Source organism: Colobus angolensis, unplaced genomic scaffold, assembly GCF_000951035.1.
Source record: "Colobus angolensis palliatus isolate OR3802 unplaced genomic scaffold, Cang.pa_1.0 Scaffold535, whole genome shotgun sequence".
Classification (NCBI taxonomy): Eukaryota; Metazoa; Chordata; class Mammalia; order Primates; family Cercopithecidae; genus Colobus; species Colobus angolensis.
In genome coordinates, this window is record NW_012118877.1 from 1743416 (window position 1) to 1768244 (window position 24829).

Sequence of the window (24829 nt, forward strand, 5' to 3'; positions counted from 1 at the left end):
TCAGTCCATTCAATTAACTCCTGTTATGCTTGATATTTATGAAGATTTCAGCTCTCCATGAGAGTCCCAAAAGTCTTTTTCTCTATTCTAATGTCACATTCTCTAAAGTTATTAGAAACTTGCATTCAATAGCACCTGTAAAAAGTCCTATAGCTGATTCTAAACCACCTTTTGAAGAGGAACACAACAAGATAACAACTGTCTGTGGAGGACAAAAAGTCTTAGAATAGCCATTATTAAAGTCACAATTGACTAGGAATTTTGGTTACTTCTGTGGCATACAACAATTTTACATAACAATTATAACTATTAATAACATAATATGAATTATGGGAGTTCCACATAATTTTGGAACATATACCAGTAACACATTTATACAAATATAGTCCAAAGAAAGCCAAGCACCATTTCATATTTGACAATGCTTCCTGTATGACTTTTATAACAAATAAGCCAAACACATGATTTTAGACTTCAGGGGACCTAATGTCTAAAGGATTAGGTAGGCCAGAAAATGACATACTTAATAATTTGATACTGGAAAGTTTGTCAAATATCAAAGGTTTAAAACACTGGCTATCACAAAATAGGATCACAGATTATTCATTTATCTAAAATGGTAACTCAATTTATTATTTATTTATTTATTTTTGGCTGGAGTGAAATAGTGTGATCTTGGCTTACTGCAACCTCCACCTTCTGGGTTCAAGTGATTCTCCTGCCTCAGCCTCCCAAGTAGCTGGGATTACAGGCAGCCACCACCATGCCCATCTAATTTTTGTATTTTTAGTAGAGATGGGGATTCACCATGTTGGCCAGGCTGGTCTCGAACTCCTGACCTCAGCTGATCTGCCTGCCTTGGCCTCCCAAAGTGCTGGGATTACAGGCACGAACCACCTGCCTGGCCTCAAAAAATGTTTAAAGGCATAAACCTTTACTCTGATAGAAGAAACATGGCTTTCCACACAAGACCCAATGAAGATAGCATGAGGCCAGTGGAATCTCTCCCTTCTGTCTCCTTTCTTTCCCCTTGTTATTTACCCAAAAGGACAAACAAACAAAAACCTTTTATTATCTTTTAATATTCCATAAAAACCTTTCAAAAGAGAAAACAAAATTGTGTTTTTGCATTAGTGCATTTTTAATGCTAAAGCTAGTTTTTAAATAAAATTTTACAAATCTATCCACTTTTAATTAGTTTGACCATAAGGTAACATTTTCATAAACTTTTTAGGATGCTTTGCAATTTTCTGTTAAACAACATATTAATTTTCTAAGAAAACCATGTTATTTGGGCACATGGACTGAGATTCTGGCCCCTCATTAGTGTGTTTTTATTTCAATGTTTAACCTATGAAAAAACAAATAATTTCCTTCAAATCGTAGCCAACTTGCTCATACCCATAGAACTTTCTTTACAAGACCAACCCTTTTCTCTTAAGTCTTCAGTTTTGTCCCATTACTCTGTTACTCTATTACTCTGTTTGTCTGAACTAGACAAAGTTACATTTCCTTTAACAAAAGCCATATTCCCATGCCTTCTTATAATCTTTTACCAAAATCATATTCTACTTTTCTTATGCACTTTATATGTAAAACTGTTTCTTCAGTAGTCTCAATTACATGTTACAATGTTAACTGTTAGCAACTTTTATTTTCAGTGAAAACCTGATAAGTAAGTGATTTTAATTATGTACTAGGTGTTGAGTCTAGGCCCTAAGGCAGATAAAGTCTGAGTCTTCCCAGCATAGTAACTAGGTGGGGCATAGCTAACTCCACATGTCCCCAGGTCTCATCTAGAATCTAGTACTCCAAAGTAGGTAAATTCAACAATTTTTTTAAAGTCGGGCAGTTTATGACCTTAAAGCATTTAGCAAATCTGATATCTGACCTTAATTTGGACCAAATGTCTACATTTTGAAGTCACATGAAGAAGAAGTCATTAAAGTTTCTGTTTTTCTGACAAAATACTTGATTTAAGAACTTACTTTTCTAAGCCAATTAATCAGAGCTCTTTTATATATAAACATCACATAAACAACACATATAAATAGACAGAAGATATAGTAGTTGTACGATTTTTCATTTGCCGGTTTCTTAGTTGGATTTCTGGCTTCAGGGTGAAGCTCTTGGAGAACAGGGCCAGGAAAGCATGCAGTTTCTGGGGCCTAATAAGTAGACACAGCTGTAGGGCAAAGACAGATCCCTAAAGATAAACCCACCCTTTTCTGTTTTATGGAACCATAGGCAAAAGATTCTCAATTTTGCAAGGTGTTGCCCAATGGACCACATGGGGAACCAAATTAACATTTTTCATCGCAGCGAAATACACATAACAAAACAGACACTAGTCACCAGCGAAGAGTGGATAGTCATCTTGAGACAGGCCTGTTGAATTCTCTTCAGGGCTCACCGAATGTGACCAGACAAATAAGGAGGGGTTCTCTGAGTTAGACCTGCTGGACTGTGACCAATTCCTTCTGAGATCCACTCCACATACACACACAAAGATGAGAAGGACAGAAGGCCTTCCTAATCAGATCCCTAACCAAGAACTCCAAGAGTATACCTTCCAAATTATCCTCCTATTCCTCATCTGAGAAGTCTCCCTGAAATCTTCCTGTTTGAGAAGTCTCCCAAACCAAGACTCTTTCTACTAGTTAGGGAGAGCCAACTGAGACCTCCCAGGAGCCAAACCAGCACAAACACCCCACCACGGTGCTACAGAACCAGTCGGGAGAAGGAAGAAGGTGTTGGCAGAGCCTAGAATACTCACCAACCCACACCCCCAAAATGGAGCTACAGACAGACTCCCTTTAATAAGGCTACAGTTATAGGATGTCTCCCATAATTTTTAAATCTCCAGATTTTTTGGCTTTGTATTTAAGGATATTTTCAATTTGTTAGTAATAATCCTAAAAATGTAATTCTGTACCATAAGATAAACACACATTTATGTAGAAGTAAACTGTCTTCTCACCAATATGCCTAGATGTGTTCTATGGAAAAGTATATTTTAGATACACATGCACATATGAATACACAAAAACATACACATCTCAGGGAAATTGTGCATAGTCTCCATAATTTTTCAGGTGGCCTACTTCATTGCATCGAAATTGTCAGTGACCCAGAATTTAAGATTCAATGAAAGGTCATTAAAACAGATATAATTGTCTTTCAAAGAAAGATATATGTTAGAACCAATTTGGCTATTAATAAAACATTTAGATGATGAGCCCTGGGCATTGTATTACTGGAATTAATTTTTTTTTTCTACAGGAAGATTAGGAAAACACATAAAGGCACTAAAATTTATACATTGATCTTCTTTACAATTTATTATCCACAAATTTTGTCTGTTTTATATTAGAATCAATCTGATTGGAAGCAATTTCCAGAAGTTTCTTAATTTATTCATTCCTTCTGATTTCTAAGCTGCTGTAATGAAAATAGATACCTAATTTTTGAAAATTCTAAAGGAGGAAGCTTTTTTCACATCTGTTCTCAGTAACTCAGTCTCTAGCTTTCCTAATACATAAAGGCATTATTATTACTGTGTTATAGCTTTGTAGTTGCAATTCTGCTTTTGATTAGTGACAAAGTAAACAGTAGAAAACACTTATATTTTTATAATAGTAATGTTAAAAGGTAATTATTTTTACCTATTCTGTGAGCATTGACATCTTTTTAAATTTCTTGACAATGCATTCTCTGTAGTCTTCTCAAAGTACCTATGATTATTTTGATTTTTTGGAACTCTTATTTGGATCTGTTGCCTTAAGTCATCAAAAGCGAAATAGAATGCAGTATTTGAGCACAGTAAATATTCAGTGGCCATCTTATGTTTACTGTTCTTGTTCACTGTTACTGGCATAGACTTTAACTGAAAGGCACTGACCAATTTAGCTCAAGTTTCAGTACAGGTTCTTGAGCCTGTCCTGCTAAGATCATGGAAGGTTTGTTTTGTATTTATCATCATAAGTCACTGATACTGTTTATATGTCAATCTCCAGGTAATGTCTTTTACTAAAATTATGGTAGTTTGGAATGTGAATCACTTCTTGGATACCTCTGATTCACTGGTGATTCATTTTAAATAATTTTCATTACATTTAAAATTTCTAAATGCTAAACTTTTGGTTTCTCATGCTTTAACACCTGAGTTAAGTAAAACTGACAAGAACATACTGATAGAAGCATGACAATAAGCAATACTTGGAAAACTTATTACAGATATTTGTTGCATTTATATGTATGTGTATGTGTGTAGTAGCTTCTTTTGATTTAGTTTATATTGTGTGTTTAACAGTCTCTATACTTTTTCTGGAGAGTAGAATGTCATTTTCAGTTGAGGAGACCTGAACTTATTTCATTAAATATTAGGTTGTTTATAAAAGATAATTAACTATGTTCTCCTGTTTTAATATTTGGTAGTTACAGACAAAGTTATTTAGTATCAAGATAATCTATCAAGGTTGTAGATGTCTCTAATAATCATGAAGTATGCCAAACATGTTAGAGTTCCTTCTCAAAATATTTTTCCCCTAATTGAAATCCATTGCCTCTACTTGGGTAGTTGACCAAGATTCTAAAGTGACCAAAATATTTGTCTGGTCTTGTGGATAGAGACAATTTTGGCAAATGTTTGTTACTTTCTTTGTCCTGTAAGAATAACAAAATATACCACTGGTTATCCTCGTCTTGTATCAAACCAATAATGGCCCCAGGCTTCATTTTATGAATTTAAAGATTCAGCCACTTAAAGGAATGACCAGTTCATGGGGTTTGCAGAAGTTTATAACAGAAGGGAAGAAAGTAACATTGACCATTTCCTTCCTCTCCTCCCACTCAGGCTTATACTTATGGAAGTCTTATAATGGACAAGAGGGTAAGCTTTGGTACCAGACTACATGAGTTCAAATCCCAACTCTATCACTTACTGCCTGTGGCATCTTAGGTTTACTTTACCTCTCTGATCCTCAGGTTCTTCTGAAAAGTTGGGATATCCTTCACCTTAAGTATTTATCCCAATTTCCTTTCTTTGATTATATGAATCTTAAATTATCACGTGTACCATGAAAATATGTGCAGCTCTTATGTATCAATAAGAAAACATTACAAAATGAAAAAGGGATATTTTTAATGTGAAATGAGTTGTTATGCTCAGGACTTGGTACTTGGAACACTACTTACACTTATTTGATTTTAATATTTTGGAAGAAACTCACCATCTTTCTAAAAGAAAAGAAAAGCTTTCTAACCTTTTTTCTGTAATCCCACAAATATCTTGATACCACCGGTATTTGTGTCACCTAGACTGAGAGGTACTTTTCTCATCTTTTTAGTTTTTGAAGTGCCAACTCTGCATCCCCTAGTTAGGCAGAAGCCCCAAACTTGATTATAAATTTGATTTTTTTTCAACTGCAATTTTCTTGGTCTCTTTAGAATTTTTGCAAATGAACTAAGCCTTTCAAAAAGAACCTGTTCATGAATAGAGTAGAGTAACTCCAGTTTCTGAAATATGTCCACAGGAGAGATAAATCTGCTATAGCACAAGTGACCTGCCCCACCTTGGCCAGAACATAAAGATAAGGGCCCTACCCCTGGGTGTGCCTCCCCACACTGGAAGCTTAATTTCTGCCTGCTTGCTTCTTGGGGGATTGCCTACATATAGATCCCAGGGAAGGGAGTCCAGGCAGAAAGAGGTTTGCACACTCTTTCAGCAGTACTTTATGCTCTAGAATTGCATGCAGTTAACTTCACACTAAGTCATCTGTGAAGCTTAAAAAATATTCTGGGCTTTCAGGAGTTGGTGCATAACTAGGGAATCTTTTTTAAGTTCCCTGGAGGAATCTTTTACCTCTGGCCTGTGAACTGGTTTTTGGAACCACAGGTTTAAACTTTTTCCGACTCAGCTGAAAAACAAGCATCCTGTTTTTTTTTTTTTTTTTTTTTTTTTTTTAATTTTTTCCTTGAGTTTTGCCATAGGCACACTGTTGATACTGAGTCGGAGCTGCTAAATATGTTGCTTGACCCTGGGAAACTGAGGCTTTGAATGTCTTAACCCCAGGGAATAACTGATTTGAGAAAGATGGGTTGTAGGCCAGGCCCATCAGGGATCTAATGGGACCTAACCCTGATATTGTGTGGGACTGACCAGGGAAGCTGAAGCCCTTCTCCAGCCTAGTATTTACTTATTAGTTTGTTTGCTTAGCAGCCATTTAAATGATTATGAGATCAAGGCATTTTGCTGGACACAAGGGATCCAAAGACTATAGTGGAAAGAGTATAGGTTTTAGAATCTGCCAGATGTTGGTTTGAATCACTGCTGAGCTATGTGATTTTGTGCTATTTACTTAACTTCTCGAAACCTATTTCCTCATCGGCAAAATGGATATAATGCTTGCTTTGCGAGTTGCTGTAAGGATTAGAAATAATACAAGTAAGGCACCTTATATAGCAGTATAGTTTATTTAGCGTTTGTGTGCCAGGTGTATGTGAAATTTTATACATATTCTCTTTCACTCCTTATACAGATGCTGGAGCAGACATCATTGCTACCACCAGTTTAGAATTGAGAAAACTAAGGTTTAGAAAAAGTGTCTAGTTCAAGATCTCTAGTTTCTAAGCGGCATAACTCTGCTTTGAATGTAGGGCTGTCCGACTCCCCAAATTCATGTTCTTAACCTTGTATTCTAGATGCCTGCCAAGGCTAGTATCATGTTGTACCCTGCTACTTCTCCAGGTTAGACCTGGGAGTGATCCACCCAAGAGCTGTTCAGGCATCCATGGCTCTGTAGCGACTAAGACATATTGAATTCCTCTCTAGAGAATACGCAATTCAGACAAAAGAGGACTGAGGCTATTATAAGAGGGAGGTAAGCCAAAAAGTCAGAGTTTATCAGGGATACAGTATAGCCTACATAGACCATGTACAAAGCTGAAGTTGAGACTAGAAGTCATGGGGGATCCTGGGAAGAACAGGAGAGTTCATTTTACAGTAGATGACAAAGTATGGCTTTGGTTCCTGACCACTGTAAGTGTTTAGATGTAGCCCTTATATCTTTGCTCCAACTCTCAGTTGACATGAGTGTAAGTGAATATCTGTAACTTGATTGTTGGAAAGGCTCTAACCAGGATGCTATGGCACATTAAATTGTAGCTATTTTTAAAAAGTTTTAAAATAGAGATGGGATCTCCCTATATTGTCCAGGCTGGTCTTGAACTCCTGGCCTCAAGTGATCCTCTCACCTCAGCCTCCCAAAGTGCTGGGATTACAGGCATGAGCCACCATGCCCAACCTATTTTTAAACAAAATTGCAATAGAAGGTGGTAAATATTACAATGAGGGAGGTTCAAAGTGCTACAGGGCACAGAGTGGGGAATGTATTTATGATCCTTTGTGGAGCATACATCCCCTCATGTTATCTTGTGTTAACTGTGTTCATGTAAGACCTGCCACTTAGCTGAGCTGTTGGCTTGGACCAATAACCTATACCCTTTTCTTTCTTTAAGATATAGGATATTGCTTTGTCACCCAGGCTGGAGTACAGTGACATCATGATAACTCACTGCAGGCCTGAAAATCCTGGGCTCAAGCAATCCTCCTGCCTTAGGTTCCTGAGTAGCTGGGACTACAGGTGTGCATCATGCCCAGTCTCATTATCTTATATAGATGCCATGTATAAACCATTACTTTCTTTTCACTTGTGTGTCAAGTTCCATAGAAATTGTGTTGAATCCAGATTAGATAAATGATTGCCATATGATGACGGTCTTAAATGTCATTTCTTGGGCTACTGCTTTTTGTTTTTCATTTAGTTAATGGTTATTGATTTAAGACCAAGAGGAAGGTATTACATCTTCTTGTTCTAATGGAATTATCTTAAGTGTACCTTCCCTTATAGTATGAAGTCAGCTATGGAGGAACTTAATGCTTTCCTGGTTATCCCATAGCTCCTAATCAAATGAAAACAGCTGAATCATTTTCTCTGCAAACCTGATGGTTTTTCTGACTTAATTTAAGAGTGCCAAATGAGCTTGGTATTTATTTGCATTTATTTTGAGTAAATTTAGGGCAGGCACCTGTACAGCATCCTGGCAGCACAGTGTGAGTACTTACCTTTTCCCCAAAAACATTCAATTAAATGAAAATGCATGTAAAGCACTTACAGGGCCTGGTGCAAAGTAGGAATGTTCACCATCTCACCTTACACTTAGGAAACTTTGTAGCCTGCATCTTGCTAAAATGTAAGAAAAAGAATAAGCAATGAATCAATGCAGTATAAATTTACAGAAAATCTGCGTTACAGAGAAGTTGTTATTTATGCAGAATTTACCAGTTCATACAGGATTTCATAGTTAGGATGATGACAATGACCTTTTTTTTTTGTGTGGAACTCAGGGTAATATTGTCTTCGGTGCTTCTTTGCCTTCCTTGCAAAATGACTCAATAACTTGAAAAATTACTCTCTACTCTTATCCATTGACCTTTAAAGCGGGAGAGTGGCCAGGTGCGGTGGTTCATGCCTGTAATCTCAGCACATCGGGAGGCCGAGGCAGGAGGATCATGAGGTCAGGAGTTTGAGAGCAGCCTGACCAACATCGTGAAAACTCGTCTCTACTAAAAATACAAAAAGTAGCCAGGCATGGTGGCCCGTGCCTATAATCCCAGCTACTCAGGAGGCTGAGGCAGGAGAATCGCTTGAACCCAGGAGGGGGAGGTTGCAGTGAACCAAGATCGTGCCACTACACTCCAGCCTGGGCGACAGAGCGAGACTCCGTCTCAAAAAAAAAAGCTGGGAAAGTATATGAGAGAGTAGCAGAACTAGGCTCAGAGCACAGGTTTCCCCTTCTAATTAGCTGTAGGAGCATGGGAGGGGTCACTGTAGATCTTCTGTGCTTCAGTTGCTTCATTATCTAAACCACCTTGCAGAAGTGGACTACAGCAGGGCCTGGCAAATGCCTAGTATATTTGCTGTCTTTCCACCCTCACCAGTGCAGCCAACTCATCGTGCTGCTGGAAGGCCAAATTGTCAGGAATCACTACCAAACAGCTTTCACCCTTGATGTCAAATCTATGTGACTTTCTGCACCAGAAGATTCTGAAGATCATTTGCAGTTTTACATCTCTATTCTTACAAATAAGGAATCCAAGATAAGAACCTGTTCTTTTCAGGTAGTTTAACTTTCCCATAAGAAAGTGGCAACCAGAATTTGTGAATAATGCCTTTTCCTAAATCAGTATTTGAATAGCAGGTTTTCCTTCTTAAGTTTCTTTTTTTCTCTAATTAGCCCAAATATCTTTTTAACAGCAGTACAATTATATTTTTACCTTGTGCAGTACTTGGGTCTTGTTAATCTTTAGTCCACTAAAGAGATTACCTATGGTTAGAAAGAAAGAAAAAGTCTCCAATGGGGGTTCAACAAAAAGTATTTAAGAAATTATAGCCCCCAAGTTGCCCTGTACATTGTTTTAAAAAACCATCTCTTAACCAGTACTTACTGTAAAAGTGAATTATTGCCCCCTTGTGGTAGAATTGTTCATTGACTTTTTTCACACAAATAGTAGAATCGTATTTTACAGTTTCTACTAATCTGAAAACTTTGTCCTTTACAATTAACCTAAAGTATTTATGAAAACAATTTTAGATAGTTTTAAAACTATCTCTTCTTGTTTGTGCTTACCTATGTGAAATATCACAGAATCCTGTCTTCAAACTGTTTTGTGTTTCTCTTTGACGGACTAGGGATTTAAGAAACAAGCCCAAATCTCATTCAGATTACCTTAGTGCTTCAAGAAAGCTGAATGAGGTTGTGGAATATTCTTACTGCCCCTTTAAAAGCCATGTCATAGACTCGAAGAACAGATTTTCTTCAGAGCTGTAAAATGAGGAACTTCTGAGAATTTTTGAAATACCATGTGCAGGAAACCATAGTGGTAATACAGTTCATTTATAAAGGTTCAGGTGATCTTCTTCAGGGTCAGCTTTTCTTCCATTTCCATCGTTTTGAACATGAAATACAATTTTAAAACCAAATAGGACTTCCTGTCAACAAAAATGGGTAACAGATCTGACTCCTAATAAAATGTCTTCTATAAGAAAAATTGAAGTCTTGAAGCCATTTCATACTATTTTAGATCAAAAATATGGTACACTTTTACAGATGAAAGAATAGTAATAGAGGCTTCCCATTTAGATTGGCTGATTGAAATAGCCTTTACAAATTAGTGTAAACCTGTGCAGATAGTAAATATTCTGAATCCTGATACTCTGAATGATTGTCACATTTAATTTTGTCCGTTATTTACTTTGGACAGTTGTCACTCTTTGTCAATAGGTCTTGCAAGAAGAACAACTCTTATAAGTTACCTCTAGATTGTGTGTAGATTTTAAAAGCACATGCTCTTTTATGAAGATGAAATGATTAAGTGGCCCTTTGAAAAATCTTCTAAGTTACTACTTGACATTCAAGTAAGCTCTCCTTAGTAAGTGACTTGTTATTATTTTCAACACTTTAATGTTTATTGCTTTGTCTCTAGATTATTTTTTCTTGAAAAAAATGATAGCAAACCATTATTGAATGATTAAATGTTGCCAGTCCTTTCAAAACACAGGTATCTGTGGAATCTTTTTAGTGAAAAGAAGAGGTGCATTTCTAGATAACCAAATGATTGTTACTAAAAATGCCTTTTAAGGAACTTTGTGCTGTCAGTAAAGAGCCACAGTTGATTCATTTCCTTTACTCTTTCCACCTTACTCTCACCTCTGACTCCTCAGCTGATGTAAATAAGTAACTCTTATTTTATTTACATTCTAAGTTAATAAATAAGTAAAATAAAAATAATTAAAATATGTCGATTTACATTACGTAAACAAGTAAAATGTAAATTTATTTTTAAATAAATTTAATAAAAGTTTAACTTCCATTTTAATACATATATTTAATACATACACAGTTTACTTATTTATAATATGTATTTGTTGTACATTTTACTTATGTAACTTTTTTTTTTTTTTTTTTTTGAGGCAGAGTCTCGCTCTGTCGCCCAGGCTGGAGTGCAGTAGCACAATCTCAGTTCACTGCACGCTCCGCCTCCCGGGTTCATGCCATTCTCCTGCCTAAGCCTTCCGAGTAGTTGGGACTACAGGCACCCGCCACCACGCCCGGATGATTTTTTGTATTTTTGGTAGGGACAGGGTTTCACCGTGTTAGCCAGGATGGTGTGGATCCCCTGACCTCGTGATCCACCCGCCTCGGCCTCCCAAAGTGCTAGGATAACAGGCGTAAGCACCACGCCTGGCACTTATATAACTCTTATACTTGAAAATTGCAAAGAGTAGATTTAAAATGTTCTCACACAAGAAAAAATCATATTAGGTGATGGGCGTGTTCATTAGCTTCATTATTAGCTTAACCATTTCACATTATATACGTACATCACAATACCATGTTATACACTATATAAATTTTATTTATCAGCTAAAAGAAATGTGTTATTCTCAACTATATGGACAGTAGAAAGATTATCTTAGGCTACATAGGACATAGTGTGGTAGATCCCAGTCCTGCTCATCATATTTGCCCACCTGGACTGCTTTCTAGAGGGAAAAAAAGCTTCAAGAACTAACAAATCTCCATTCTTAATGTCTGAAGGGTTTAGGTCAATAGTTTTTAAGTTTTTATATCTCAGATCTAATTACGAGTGATCACTCCACAAAAGGATCTGCTTACTGTCATTTCCATCACAGGAGGAATGCTTTTGTATTACAGGCTTTTTCTTAGATCCATTTATGATAAGTTTTAGTGATATCCATCAGTAGTATTCCTGGATATAAAGTTAATTGCTATTACTTAAAATATAAAATACTTGCATTCGTAGTTGAAAATATACTTTATTCCCTCAGTAATCACAAAAAGAAGAGGTCATGAAAATTGTAGTCAGGACATTTTAATACTGAAAAAATTGTAACGTACTTAAGATCTCTGTGCATAAATCTTTGTCCAAGTTTAGATTATGGTCTGAGGATAGAGTCCTAGATCTGAGTCAAAAGTTAAGAATATTTTTAATACTTCTGTGCATATTGGCAGATGGCTTTTCAGAAAGGCTGTATCAATTTTCATATATTGTCAATGCATCCTGTTGCCTGTCTCATGACATTCTTACAAGTGTTAGGTATTTTTACTTTTAAGGATCTTTGTAGTGGCACCTCATCTTGTTTGGAAGTTTTAATTGTGAGATTTGATTATTTCAATATATTTATTAGCTATTTTTATTTCCTTTATGAATTGTTTAGGTCTCGTCTATTTTTAAATGAACTTTTAAAAATATTTTAGAAACCAGTTGGTGTTTTCTAGACAATCACTAATCCTACATAAATCTCTCTTGCTATTCATTCTTGGGCAAAATCAAGTTGCCCATATGGAAAAAAATAAATGGTCCAGTACTATTCATCAGTTACAACTCAGTCCTTCTGTCTTTATATGTGAAAGGAACATTTCATGTTCTGCTTCCAGAGTGTTCTGTGAACTATGACAATATCTGCCAGGTTGGTGGTTACACAGGCTTCTTGTCCCTAAGTTTTAGCGGCTTTGAAGAATGACTGAATCTCTCTGAGGTGATTTCAAAATCTCCATGATGAATTTTATAATGCACTGAAGCCCAGGTTTCAAGTTAGAGATTTTAAGATTACAAACTTAAAAATCAGTAAAACTCAGTCCTAGTTTTGTCCCAGTTGTAGCTACAACAGTAATTACAGTTAATTACATTTGTCATAATTATGGCTTACTTTTTGCAGCTTGTGTGTTTATGTATGTAGGTATGTGCACGTATTACTTATACATAGATGCATAGAAAGAGAAGCTTTTATCTCTTTTATAGTCAAAGCTACTGAAATTTTTCTTTAGTTTTCTTCCATTATATTTACCCTCAAAGCCTTTCTTAAAACACCTTGCATTATGGAAACTCTAGACAGCCTCTGTGCCTTACTCTGAGGGATGTACGAGAAACATTTTTCCAGTGATGGAAAGATTCTTACCTATACCCAGTGAGAGGAGAAAACATTTGAAGACCTTCCTTGACTTTGAGAGTTTATGAAAAAATGAAATCACTGTCTGACTGGCAGTGGACTTGGCATTTGCACAGCTTCATGTAATTTGTGAGTCTGCCTATATCTTGGTTCAAAATAATCTACCCTATTTCTAATTCTAATAGCAGCAATTCACAGCTGGATGGTAGCAGTATTTCCGTAAGGAATTGTTCATATTTCTCTGCAGAAGAGTTGATAAGTTATGCTCTTGGACCATTTCCACATGTGAGCAAGTCAATGTAATTATGTTAGAATGTGGCTTTGATAGTATCTTTCTAATTTTGTTCATTTTGAGGATAATCTTGTCTTGCCAGTGATATTCTACACATCTTCCTTTCATCCTAGGGACACAACTTTTTCACAGTGTCTCATAACTTTCTAGTGAATGATGACTGTAGTATTTTCATTCTATAAACAGAGAGACTAAGAGTCAGGCATATGCCTTACCAGACATCTCAGTTACAAGACTGTGCCTAGCTACCAGGTTTTCTTCTTCCCAGAAGTAGCCTTTCTCTAAACCACACTGCATTGCCTCCCTTAAAAATGGTAATAATTGGGACCAGTCATCTCCTTGCATCTGCATAACAGTGCTAAAAAGATCTGCCCTGTAGACCTGATTCTACCTGATTTTGAAGAGATTCCCTTAGTTATGATGTGTTAAGGCCACTGCATTCTCAAGACACTAGGGATAAAGATATGCAAAATTTGTCATTAGAACTGGATATGTTGGATGTTGACAATCCCCTTGTAAAACTCAAACCATTTTTTTTTTGTTTGTTTGTTTAAATCCTGGGCAGTATCTATTCCAGGTCTTCTCTCGTGAGCTAAAAAGTAAAGTTAAATTCATGACTTGAATTGTGTGTTGGGTGACTGGCATCATATTTGCCTTTAAATACTTCCCGTGTAGCATATATGTACTTGGGAATGTGCAGCAATTGAAATCTAGAAGTCATTCTCCAAGTCTAATCCCATATCCACAGAGGTAAAGAAATTAAGCGGAAACGGAAATTAGCACATTTCTATGTCTAATATAACTTATTTTCAAATATATAGATAAAAACAAGGATTTTCTGTTAGCTTTAATCTTACCGATTTCTTTTCTCACGTTTGAAAATCTTAGAACGTGAAAAAAGAATATGTATGGAAGACCCTTTCTGTATGTTATGTTGTAGTTTAGTATTCTTTTACTACTTTGAGCTGGGCTTGAAGTCAGAACAATGTAGTATGGACCACAAAATATTTTCAGTTAATTTAGGCCTGTCTGTGGTCAAATCTTGGCTAACCATCTTAATTCCTCGGTATTTGCAATATATCTTATGTGAGAAATGGGACGGGCCAAAAGCAAAACCAGCCAACCAAACAATAGCAAAGAGGTGTGTCACTCAAGAGAGACTTCTGAGGAGAATCTTTAGGGTTGTAATTAGGGCCCCCAAAACATTACTTGTTGGAATTGGTACCATATAGCTTATTGCCAACAGAGTAATTGTACAAGTTAAAAAATTATTTTACATAAATAAGCTTTCAGAAGCATTGCTGAATTTTTGGCCGGGATACCAACTGTTTTATGCAAGTATTGAGTAACTTCGCTATTACACAATATCATATCAGCGAGCAAACCCAAAACCATTTAATATTGACAATTGCTTCAGAATAATATATTGGGTAAATGACATGAAATTGACCATCTTAAAATAAGCTTTTCCCGTCATTTTGCATGGAGTTGCTGTTAGTGAAAGTAGTACATATTTAACTCGCAACTACATAATTTACACGAAGCTTTCTTGTGAATGTGAAAAGCTTTCTTTAACATATATTCAGTATATTTTTATTCTGGCAGAACACATTTTTAAAATCTAGTCAGATAAGCTTTATTTTTCCATTCACTTAATTTCAATTTGCTTTTAAAAGAAACTCCAGGCTTTATATCAATTAAGCATAAACCAAATGAATTTAAAATGTAGTCAGTAATGATTTTTTAAACTAAGGATTTTGTTGTTTATTTAGAGAAAATGCAGAACACAAACTTCTTCATAACGCTTTATAATTGAAGCTTTTAAAATATGCTATTTTGTATTAAGTATTTCATTTTTGTGCCCTCCTTTGGTGTGTCTCATCATTAGAGATAATGTTACTAAATAGTTGTAACTTTACAGCTGCTTTGATTAATGATGGCTTGAACTAAGGTTTCATTGCGTAGAATTAACTACATTTCAAGATGGCAAAATGCCATTATAACATTAATGCCAGAATTTAATGAGAAGCAGAAGTTAGCTTTAAGGACCTTTATAATTTAATATGGGGGCATGATCATGTTCTCATTGTTTTAATGCAATGTCCTATTAAACATGTTATTTTAAATCTTTTTTTCTTGTGATAAAAAGATGTAAAAATATTTGCTCAGCAAATGTTTATTGACTATCGACTAAGTTCCAGTCACTGTGCTAGGGTCTTGAAGAGTAAGCCTGCTTTCCATCCTTAAAACAGATCCCTTCTGATCAGAAGGAACAGAAATAAGAAACATCTACCTTATTTAGAAATCTCATGACCTGCCTTAACCTTGTATGACTCTGGTTTCCGAATACATGTATCTCCCTAGACTCTGGTCTGTTTCCTTTTCATTTTTGACATCAGCCTACTTCTCCATAGGCTAGATTGAAAAATTGGCCAGCTATATGCCTGGAATGAAAGGGTCTTGGTTATGTAATTTTACAGGTATAGGAAGGCTGAAGAGCACAAAACTTAAATGTTCTGTTCCCTATTCGTAGTACTGATCACTGTGCTGTCAAATAGCTACACCTTACACGGAAGAGAAAAGTTAGGTTTTGTAGAACTACAAGATAAAATTTGAAGTAGGGAAAGTAAGAGAGGAAGAAAGGATTCTTTCTCGTTCATTGAGACAAAAGTCTTCCTGTACTGAAGGTGTCTAGGGGTGACTTACTGTCTGTAAAATGCAGGAGGCCTTCAAAGCCCTTTTCTGTTCTAAAAATCCTCTGATTTCTGTGTGTTTAGAACTCAAAGAGGGTGATGGACCTAAGACAGATATCTCATGTTCTTTATTCTTTTTTCTCAAAATCTTACGCATACATACTTAGAAACATTGAGACCTTATAAAGTAAGCCTATAAAACTATAACCACAGATGGAGGAAGTAAAATGTAGCAGAGGCAAAGGGAAAAACAGCATTTAAAAAATTCCTGATGGAGGAAAACCTCAACTAGTTAGCTTGTAGCCTGGGCTTCCTAGTGGCTAAGGCAAAGAAGAGAAATAGGATAACTTGGTATGATCATCTGGTAGTCAGACACATACCACCAGTTCATCAGAACAAATAAGCATTCTTCTTGCTCTCCATTAATAACAACAACTTGTCCAGGGGATTTGGATAAGAAGCATAAGGTATGTAATGAATGATGTCCTCATGAATTTTTATAGAAAATAAAGGATTGCACACATGTCATTTTATACATTGGTATTTGGAATATGGAGGAAATAATGTTAAAAGCAAGACTTTTTCTCCCATGGGGAAGGGAGAGAGGAGTTTGAAACTTCTGGTATGTTTGCTATAGATAGATGCTTATTTTCTTTTGACCCACTAACATGTGGAGCAGTAATAAGATGTAAAGATGTGTAGTAAAGGGTAGCATTGTTAAAAGTAGGAGGGAATAAATGGAATTTTTGTGGCAGGATGATATTTGAAAGACGGATCAGGCCACTGAGAGGTTTTTCAATATGCCAGTTCCCTGTAACAGGAAGATCAGTCTCTATTTTAGACAGCATATCCAATTTAGTAAATTATTATTATTCTGTCAAAATTAATGTGAACAATTTTCTCTTTGAGGCTTTTTCCATAGGTGATGTTTTCCAGATGGGCTTTGTGCAAAACTCCCAATGTTTTTGTGTTTTCTTTCCTAGAGAAAGAGCCATTTCTGACATCTCTTCATTTCTTTTCCTTCATTGTAGGGAAGAGAACACCAAAGGCGAAGGAGAAGAGGAACAAGAAAAAGAAAAGGAAGCTGATAGAAAGAGCCCAGGAGCAACACAGCGTCTTCCTAGCTACAGACAGAGCCAACCAATAAAACAAGAGACACATCTGGTAGATTTTTAGGGGTTTTTGTTTTTGCACACGTGCACAAAGCTACTCTCCACTCCTGCACTCTGGTGTGCAGCCTTTGTGCTGCTCTGCCCAGTATCTGTTCCCAGTAACATGGTGAAAGGAAGCACCACCAGCGTGGCCCCTGTGTTATTTATGCTTTGGTTTGAATCTGGAGACTAAAGGCAGGAGTAAGTAAGTGCACAGCCCATGACTTGGCTCAGTGTGTGCTGAGAGAATCCGTCCCCAGCACCACGGACATGCTAGCGGTGTGAGGCTGCAGACCACCGCTGGAGGATGGACTTCTGCCTATTTATGTGAAAGAAGATGCTTGGCAGGCAATGCGCTATTCACTCGTGACATTTATTTCTCACGTTGTGCATTTTCAAGGATATGTTTATGTGGATATCTGCTTAGTGGTTACCACATGGTATTCTCAGCATCTGTCACCTTCACACTGTTGTGCGATGAAACTGCTTTTAGCTGAGGATACGCTCTGGAAATTCCTGCTCAGTTTCACAGCAGCCCTAATATGTACATATTCTGCAGGGGCTACATATAAAGCTCTTATTTACTGTATATTTATGCTTTCTTGTGCGTAACGAGTCATACCTGATTAATATGTCACTTTGTTTCTAGTGGTTCCTAACCCATTGTCTGGTAAATGACTTTTCTAGTTTGGAGAATTGACACATGTTTTGTTGTCTCTTGAAACTTTTTTTCCCCTCATTGTGGGCTTATTTCTCATTGTAAGGGTAGGATAAACTAGTTTTTGTATATAGAGTCAAATGACCAGTGTCAAAGAGTTTGCATATTGTATAGACCTTCCCCACTCCACATGTCCCACACATAGAAAAAGCAGCAGGTGGCATCTGGCAATCAGAAGCCCAAACTGCCTTTGAGTCTAATATGTGATGACTTTGAAGAAACACAACTGAAAACATGAGGGACTATATCCAGTCACTTGTAGCTAGTTTCACAGGCCAGCTACAGAATTGTCCAAACAAACAAACATTATTTCTGACTGCCTTTTTCCCCGCCCCCAAATTTAAAGCAATCCCTGACTTTCAATGACTGACAGGGCACCTGCCAATGTTCTTGGGTCACTGAAGAAGTTACTAACATGAGCCTGTGCATAGAATTTTAGGAGATAAATGGATGAATTTCTGTGACTGCTGGTCAGATCTTAACAGGTCTCTATTGAGCCAGAATCTGTTTCAGATCCAAGATGGAGAGGAACACTATGGAAACTTCCCAGGTGACTTTCAGAGCAGTTGTTTCGAACATATCATTGTTCACTTGGGGGAACCAGTTTTTAGAAGGTTGTGAATTGGCTTTCTCTCAAAACATTATTATCTTCTTGGTTGATCCAGGAGAAAATTAGAACGGAAAAATAATGGTTGTGGATTTCTAAACAAAGCAAGGTAAAGCCATTTTTTTTTTCACCTTGCATTGGCAAAACTACCTCTTCAGTGTTTTTGTTTAACTTTTGATTCAAAAGCGTCTTACCAATAAGGATAAATATCACATACATCATGAAAATATTGCTATGAGATAATAAGCCATATATGAATGTTGTATACAACTTTAGGGTTTGCATTTAATCCTGAAGTGTTACCTCCTTTCATGTCTATTTACACTATTTTCCCATTTACTAAGTGGGGAGGGTTCTCCTTATATAGTGCTTCATCGTTAATAAGTCAATACCTGTTGTTCCTGGGATGTTCTTTTTTGTGCATTAAAAACTTCAAAATTATATTTTGTGGAGTTTTTTTTTTTTTACTTTACTTTAGAGATACATTTAGAAATAACTTAGTACTTTGTTCTACCCCCAAAATATAACAGTCCTTTAAGAAAGACAAATCTTTAAAAACCTATGTTGGTAACTACATCTAGAACACTAACTAGTTTTCTAGTTAGTGTAAACTAGCAAAACTAGTGTTGCTAGTTTATCTATAAACTAGATAACTATAAATTAGAGTCCAAGTGCCCGAGTTCTAATCCAGACTGAGAGTGGCCTGTGAAAATTACTGACTCCCTCCACTCGCAGTTTCCTTATCTGTGAAATGGGGATCACTTTATCATCTGCCTCCAGGTGTTGTGTTTTAAGGACCAAATGAAAATATATACAAGGTTGTACTTTAAGGATATGATTAGGTAAAATGTGTAAAGTATGGTCAGCACAGCATTCTATATACTAAGTACTATACAAGTTGGTCATCTATTACATTTTTCATTGGATAGATTCTTTTGATTTCTCCTTATTAACAAACTAGAACATTTATGAAAAGTATTGATCTATTGCTTGATGTCTGGGCATTATTTGCTAAAACGTTTACATCTGCTTGAGTCTCCCTGATATAAGCAGCATACACACACAGATACACACAAAACGGAATTCATTCCTGTGTCAATAAGGGTACAACCAAGGAAATAAACGAGTTAGGGTATTTCAAACGGGGAATGTAACACCAGGAATTGGTTATACAGGTGATAAAGGAGACACGGAGCCAAAATATGTTGCCAAGATGACCCAGAGATTAGCAACAGCCGGAGACACTATTTTACCCCTAATGCAAGAGGGATTACATGAAGAGGTGGAGTTTCCAGAATCTAGAAGCCACAGGTGCCCAGCTAGACTTAGAACCATAGCTAAGGCTAGAGCTATAACCACAGAAGGAGCTGGAACTGAGGACAGAAAGCTGGTTTGGTAGGAGCCAAAATTTGGAGATGATCTGGTCGCTGTGAGAAATGTTGCTTGAGGCAAATTCATAGAGGAGGAAATACCCTGGCTTCTCCCTATCTCACAACCTCCAGTCTTCCACCAGTGCCCGCTATTGCCCAAAGCTTCCCAGAAGCCAGTAGGCAAGGGAGTCTGGGTAACACAGTTTTCAGTGGTGCAGAAGAGCCTGAGGGAAGGGCAGCGGGTAGATCTAAGAGCAAACAAACAAATGATCCGCATAATCACTGATACCTGCCTTCAACTGTTCCCTTTCATGCTTTCCCTATTGGACAGTTAATTCTTTAGCTAGTTGATTAAAGGCTCTTGTATTCGTCATTTACTTCCTTTGTTCCCCACATCTAGTCAGTTACTAATATCTAATGAGTTTACTTTGGAAATATCTCTTGATTTTCTCCCTACCCCTTTACTTTCTTTGCCCAAGGCCGGGTCCTCTTTGTCTCTTTTTCTGGACTGTTCTACTCTTCCTAGACATCATTCTTGCCCCCAGCTTCACTCACTCCAATTATTCCTTTGTATTTCTACCACTATTTTTCTATTAATACTTTTTTCTTCCTTTTCAAAAAAATACTTTCCCATTCCCTATAGAATAAAATTTTACAATTTTTCAGTGCCCTTTTAATGTTGTCTTCACCCATGTATCTTACAGAGATCAACAAAAGACTGGATGGCATGGATGAGTGTTGTAAAATCTTCAAGGGTTCCTTGATGGTAAACTTGGACATACTCACTGTATTAGTTGATACCCCTTGAATCACAAAGACAGAAATGCAAGGACAGACATGGCTTTAAAAGTAGATGATATTAGCACACGTTGGTTTCCGATAAAAAAAAAAATTAGGTGATAAACATTAAATCTTGAAATCTCCAATTCTTGTTTTACTTCTTATTAAAACAAAATAGATCTTTATTTTGGGCCCAAACCTAAAGTGAAATATTAAATATTCAAAAAGCAAATATTTTTTCTACATACAGTCTCTCTTTCATTTATGTGGGTAGCACCACTACCTTCTAGCATACCCTTGACTGAGAGGTTGAAGAAGCTGAAAAATATGTGATGAATAAAGATTTTGATGGATTTCCATATTCATCTCCGATGAATCATTACAGCAAACTGCCATGTGCCATTTTCTCCTGCTCTAGCAGACGTTGTTACTCACTCACTGTCTACCTCTGAGCAGGACATAGATTCAGAATCCTTCCCAACAAAGGTGTTCCAAGAAAACATTACCAATAGATTGGGATTGACAGGGGAGTTACACCTTTTGGCTTTCCAGGTTCAACTTAAGGTCCTAGAAAGTGACTTCACCCAGACACATTCTTTGGAGCACTCCATGATGTATTTTTCAAACCTTTCTGCTAATACCCTTACAGGCAGAGAAGAGCAAATTAAGAACTCTGGAATTATAACCTGAAGCAGCCTCATTTTAATCCTGATTTTAAAATAATTCATGCAAATTTTGCATTCTACTCAATAAAAGGGCCATTTTTAAATACAAAATTATTCCTGTATCCTTGGACATTCCCTCCAAAAACCTTGGAGCAAAATCACATTTCAGGAAGATGTTCCATGTTTATTCAGTCCTGGGTTTTGCATACTCCTTGGCAAGTAGTTCCTTGTCCTTAGAAAAATGCATATCTTCATTTAAGAAGCTGAACAGTAGTTCTTTGGTAGTGTTCACAAATGGCTTTACCAACTAACTCCTCCTTGGCTTTTATGACCTCAGGCTCCCCAGGTGCACATTCAACTTTAATTTGATTCTTTTTCTACTGGCTTCCTTTCTCCTCCTCTCTACTTCAGTTATGATTCAGCCATAAGCTGCCTTCCCTATGTCTGTTTTTGAGAAAAGAAGTAGCAGTCTTTTTCTGTAAAGGGCCAGAGAGTAAACATTTTAGGCTTTGTGGACCACACTATCTCAGAGGTAGCTACTCAGCTGTTATAGCAGAAAAGCAGCCATATTCAGTACGTAAATGAATGGGCATGACAGTGTTGCAATATAACTTTATATAAACTTAAATGTGAATTTTATAGTTATCACATGTCATAATATACTCTTGACTCTTGGCAATCACTTAAAAAGTGTAAAATTGTTAGCTCGTCAGCCATGCAAAAATAGGTGGCCAGGCTGGATTTGGCCCACAGACTGGATTTCTTGACCCCTGGTATACGTATACAAGATAACTCGGTGGCTCATGAAATGTCTTTGCAAACTATGAAAGCCTATCTATTTCTAACTCTGTCTCAGCTACATACACCCTGCTTCTGGTAGGAGCCCAATAACTGTGTTGAATGCAGATGCCATTTTAACTACCCTATGTATGGAAATAAATTCCAACTTTATAATGCCATTCTTGAAGTCTCTAGTTCCTATTTTGATTCTTCCTGGCCATAGGATATTATATTTGTTTTGGGCCCAAATCTTAAGTGAAGTGTTAAAAATTTAAAAAGTGATTTTTTTTTTTTTTTCTGGATAAGTTCTCTCCTAACTTCTTCATTGATTTAAGTAGTACCACTGCCTTTTAGTGTACCCTACCCCTGCATTCCAATAAGAGAATAGCTTCTATCTCTTTTTCATTAAGACCACTCCATCCTTTCTGTAATATGTGTTAGTGATGCAGTCTTTCCTTGCTCTCATAGCCCAGTTTACATGAATTAAGGTTATGGACTCATACACAGCCAAGAAAACTCTTTTAAAAAATAACTATTTGAATGCCCTTTCTGGCTTCCTTACTTGCTCTGGAATCTGTAATTCCTTACCTGGTTTTTTCCCATTATCTTTTCCTTATTAGAGTCTGGCCCCCATTTTATGCCTAACCTATGAAAATTGAGTATGCACTGAATGCCTTTTAAGAGTAAAACCTTGTAAACAATGGTAGCAGTACCCCCATTCTCTAGCTTCTTCATTTCATCTGCTAAGTAATTTTTAGGCCGATGTTTTGTGTGACCTTGAATCCCTCTACTACAGAGACAGCAGAATAAGTGATGTGATAATGGAGGAGGCATAAAGGAAGGCATCTCTGGGGAAGTGTGATTTTTGCATAAAGACCGAATAATGAATGTATGAAAGTCTAAGAACAGTCCAGACACTGGAAACAACCTGTGTAGAGGTCCCGAAGTGCAAACAGGGTCAGCAAGACCAAAGTACAGGCAAAAAGGAAGAGTTACTAGAGCATAGTTAGGAGGAGAATGGGACCAACATGAGGTCAGAAGTAAACACAACCAAGGTCATGAAGGGCCATGAAAGCTGTCGTGAAAACTTGGATTTGACCTACGGGCTTGGAGAAGTATGAGAGGATTTTAAGCAGGGGAGCAATGTGCTGATTCCTGTGCTGTGTTTACTTTGGCTGCTGTGTGGAAGGTGGATTTTCAGAGTGAAGGCAGAAACACAAGCTGGCAGGTTATTGCAATAATCAGATAAGAATTAGTGTGACATGAGCTGGTAGATGGTGGTAAAGAAGGAAAGAAGTGGTTGGATTCAGGACACAGTTTGGCAGAAGAGCCCATGAGACTTGCTGATGAGCTAGATGTGGGGTAAAGAAAGACAGGGGACCAAAGAAGTTTTCTATGCTTCTTGTCCCCAGCAACAGGGTATATAGGGGACACAGGGATGACAGGATAATAATACATCCATTTTTCACATGCTAAATTTGAGGCACCTGTTGGATATCTATGTGGAGATATCAAGAAGGCAGCTGGATATAAATCTGGAGTTTAGGGAAAAGATCAGGGCTACAGATCCAACTTTGGGATAAAGCAGTGTGTAGATAGCACTTAGAACCATGGAAATTTATGGAATGACTCAGACAGAGAATATTCAAGAGACAGACTTAGGGACACTCAAAGCTTAGGCATCAGCCCGCAAATGAGGCACTAGTAAAGAAGTTGAAAAAGTGTCTAGAGAGGAAAAAACCAGGAGCCAGGAGACACTAAGAATGACTAAGAGCTGGAACTCAAGGCTTACATAGTTGCCTTCCCCTTTACTTTACAATAAAAATATCAGAAGTTGTGAAAGACAATTAGAAAAAATTTATAATGACTTCAGGTTTTGGTCTTCTCAAATACATTTCCTCATTGTACACTGCAGGAGTGAAACTTAACAATAGTTAATCATCTCCTTGAAAACGGTTTTGAGGTAGAAAGAACATAAAATAAGTCAATGTTCAAAAACTTTAGAAATGGCTCTTTGTATAAATGTGCTAATGATACTTAATTTAAGGTTACCATATCACCTACCAATGTCATCTACATTTATGATGAAATAATTATGTAATGACCCTACAAATTTTTTTCTTTCAAATTTAATAAAATATATCAAGTGAACAACAATACATCATTCTGCAAATTATAGGTCCTTGGGTTTGTAATTTTCAACACAAGGACTTTTTTAAAACTTGTAATTACTGGGGTACTTAGGTAGCAGCTCTCTGATGTAAGGGCATACAAGTTTGAACAGTTAGATATTGTATACACATGCAATCATGGTATTTAACTGGAAAGCAAGATCGTGGTAAAATATCTTTCTTAGTGTTTGTTTAAAATAGGAAAACTAAAGCTTTAAGTACTTCCATTTTGTTTTTAAATTAAATAAACATGTTGCTAATCTTTTTCCCCATCACATATGCTTCACCTGAGTTTCCTCTCTCCTATGTATACTATCTGGGAAAACTAAATATGGTAGAGACTTCTTGAACTTGTTTACAGTCTCTTCTCCCCTCTCTGACCATGGAGCAACATCCCATTTCTCAATTCCTTTGCAATTAGATGGGTCTTTGTGACCGATTTTAACCAATGGGATTTGACGGAAAACCACGTGTGTCACTTCAGGGCTGGGACACTTAAGAACAGGGACATGTTCTACATGATTTCTTTTCTCCTTTGGCTGTGACCACAAAGACAGAACCACAGGGT

The 24829-nt window shown here is 36.8% G+C and overlaps 1 protein-coding gene across 2 annotated transcripts in view; it reads left to right on the plus strand.

Annotated features, from left to right (window-relative positions):
* The window catches only part of RSPO2 (R-spondin 2), a 183877-nt gene extending 164941 nt beyond the window's left edge, over positions 1-18936 (plus strand). For both annotated transcript variants that reach the window (XM_011961100.1, XM_011961101.1), the window contains one exon: positions 17051-18936. In XM_011961100.1, coding sequence (XP_011816490.1) covers positions 17051-17166 — 116 coding nt within the window. In that variant the 3' untranslated portion in view covers positions 17167-18936. The remainder of the gene's footprint in view (positions 1-17050) is intronic.
* Positions 18937-24829: the final 5893 nt, after the last annotated feature.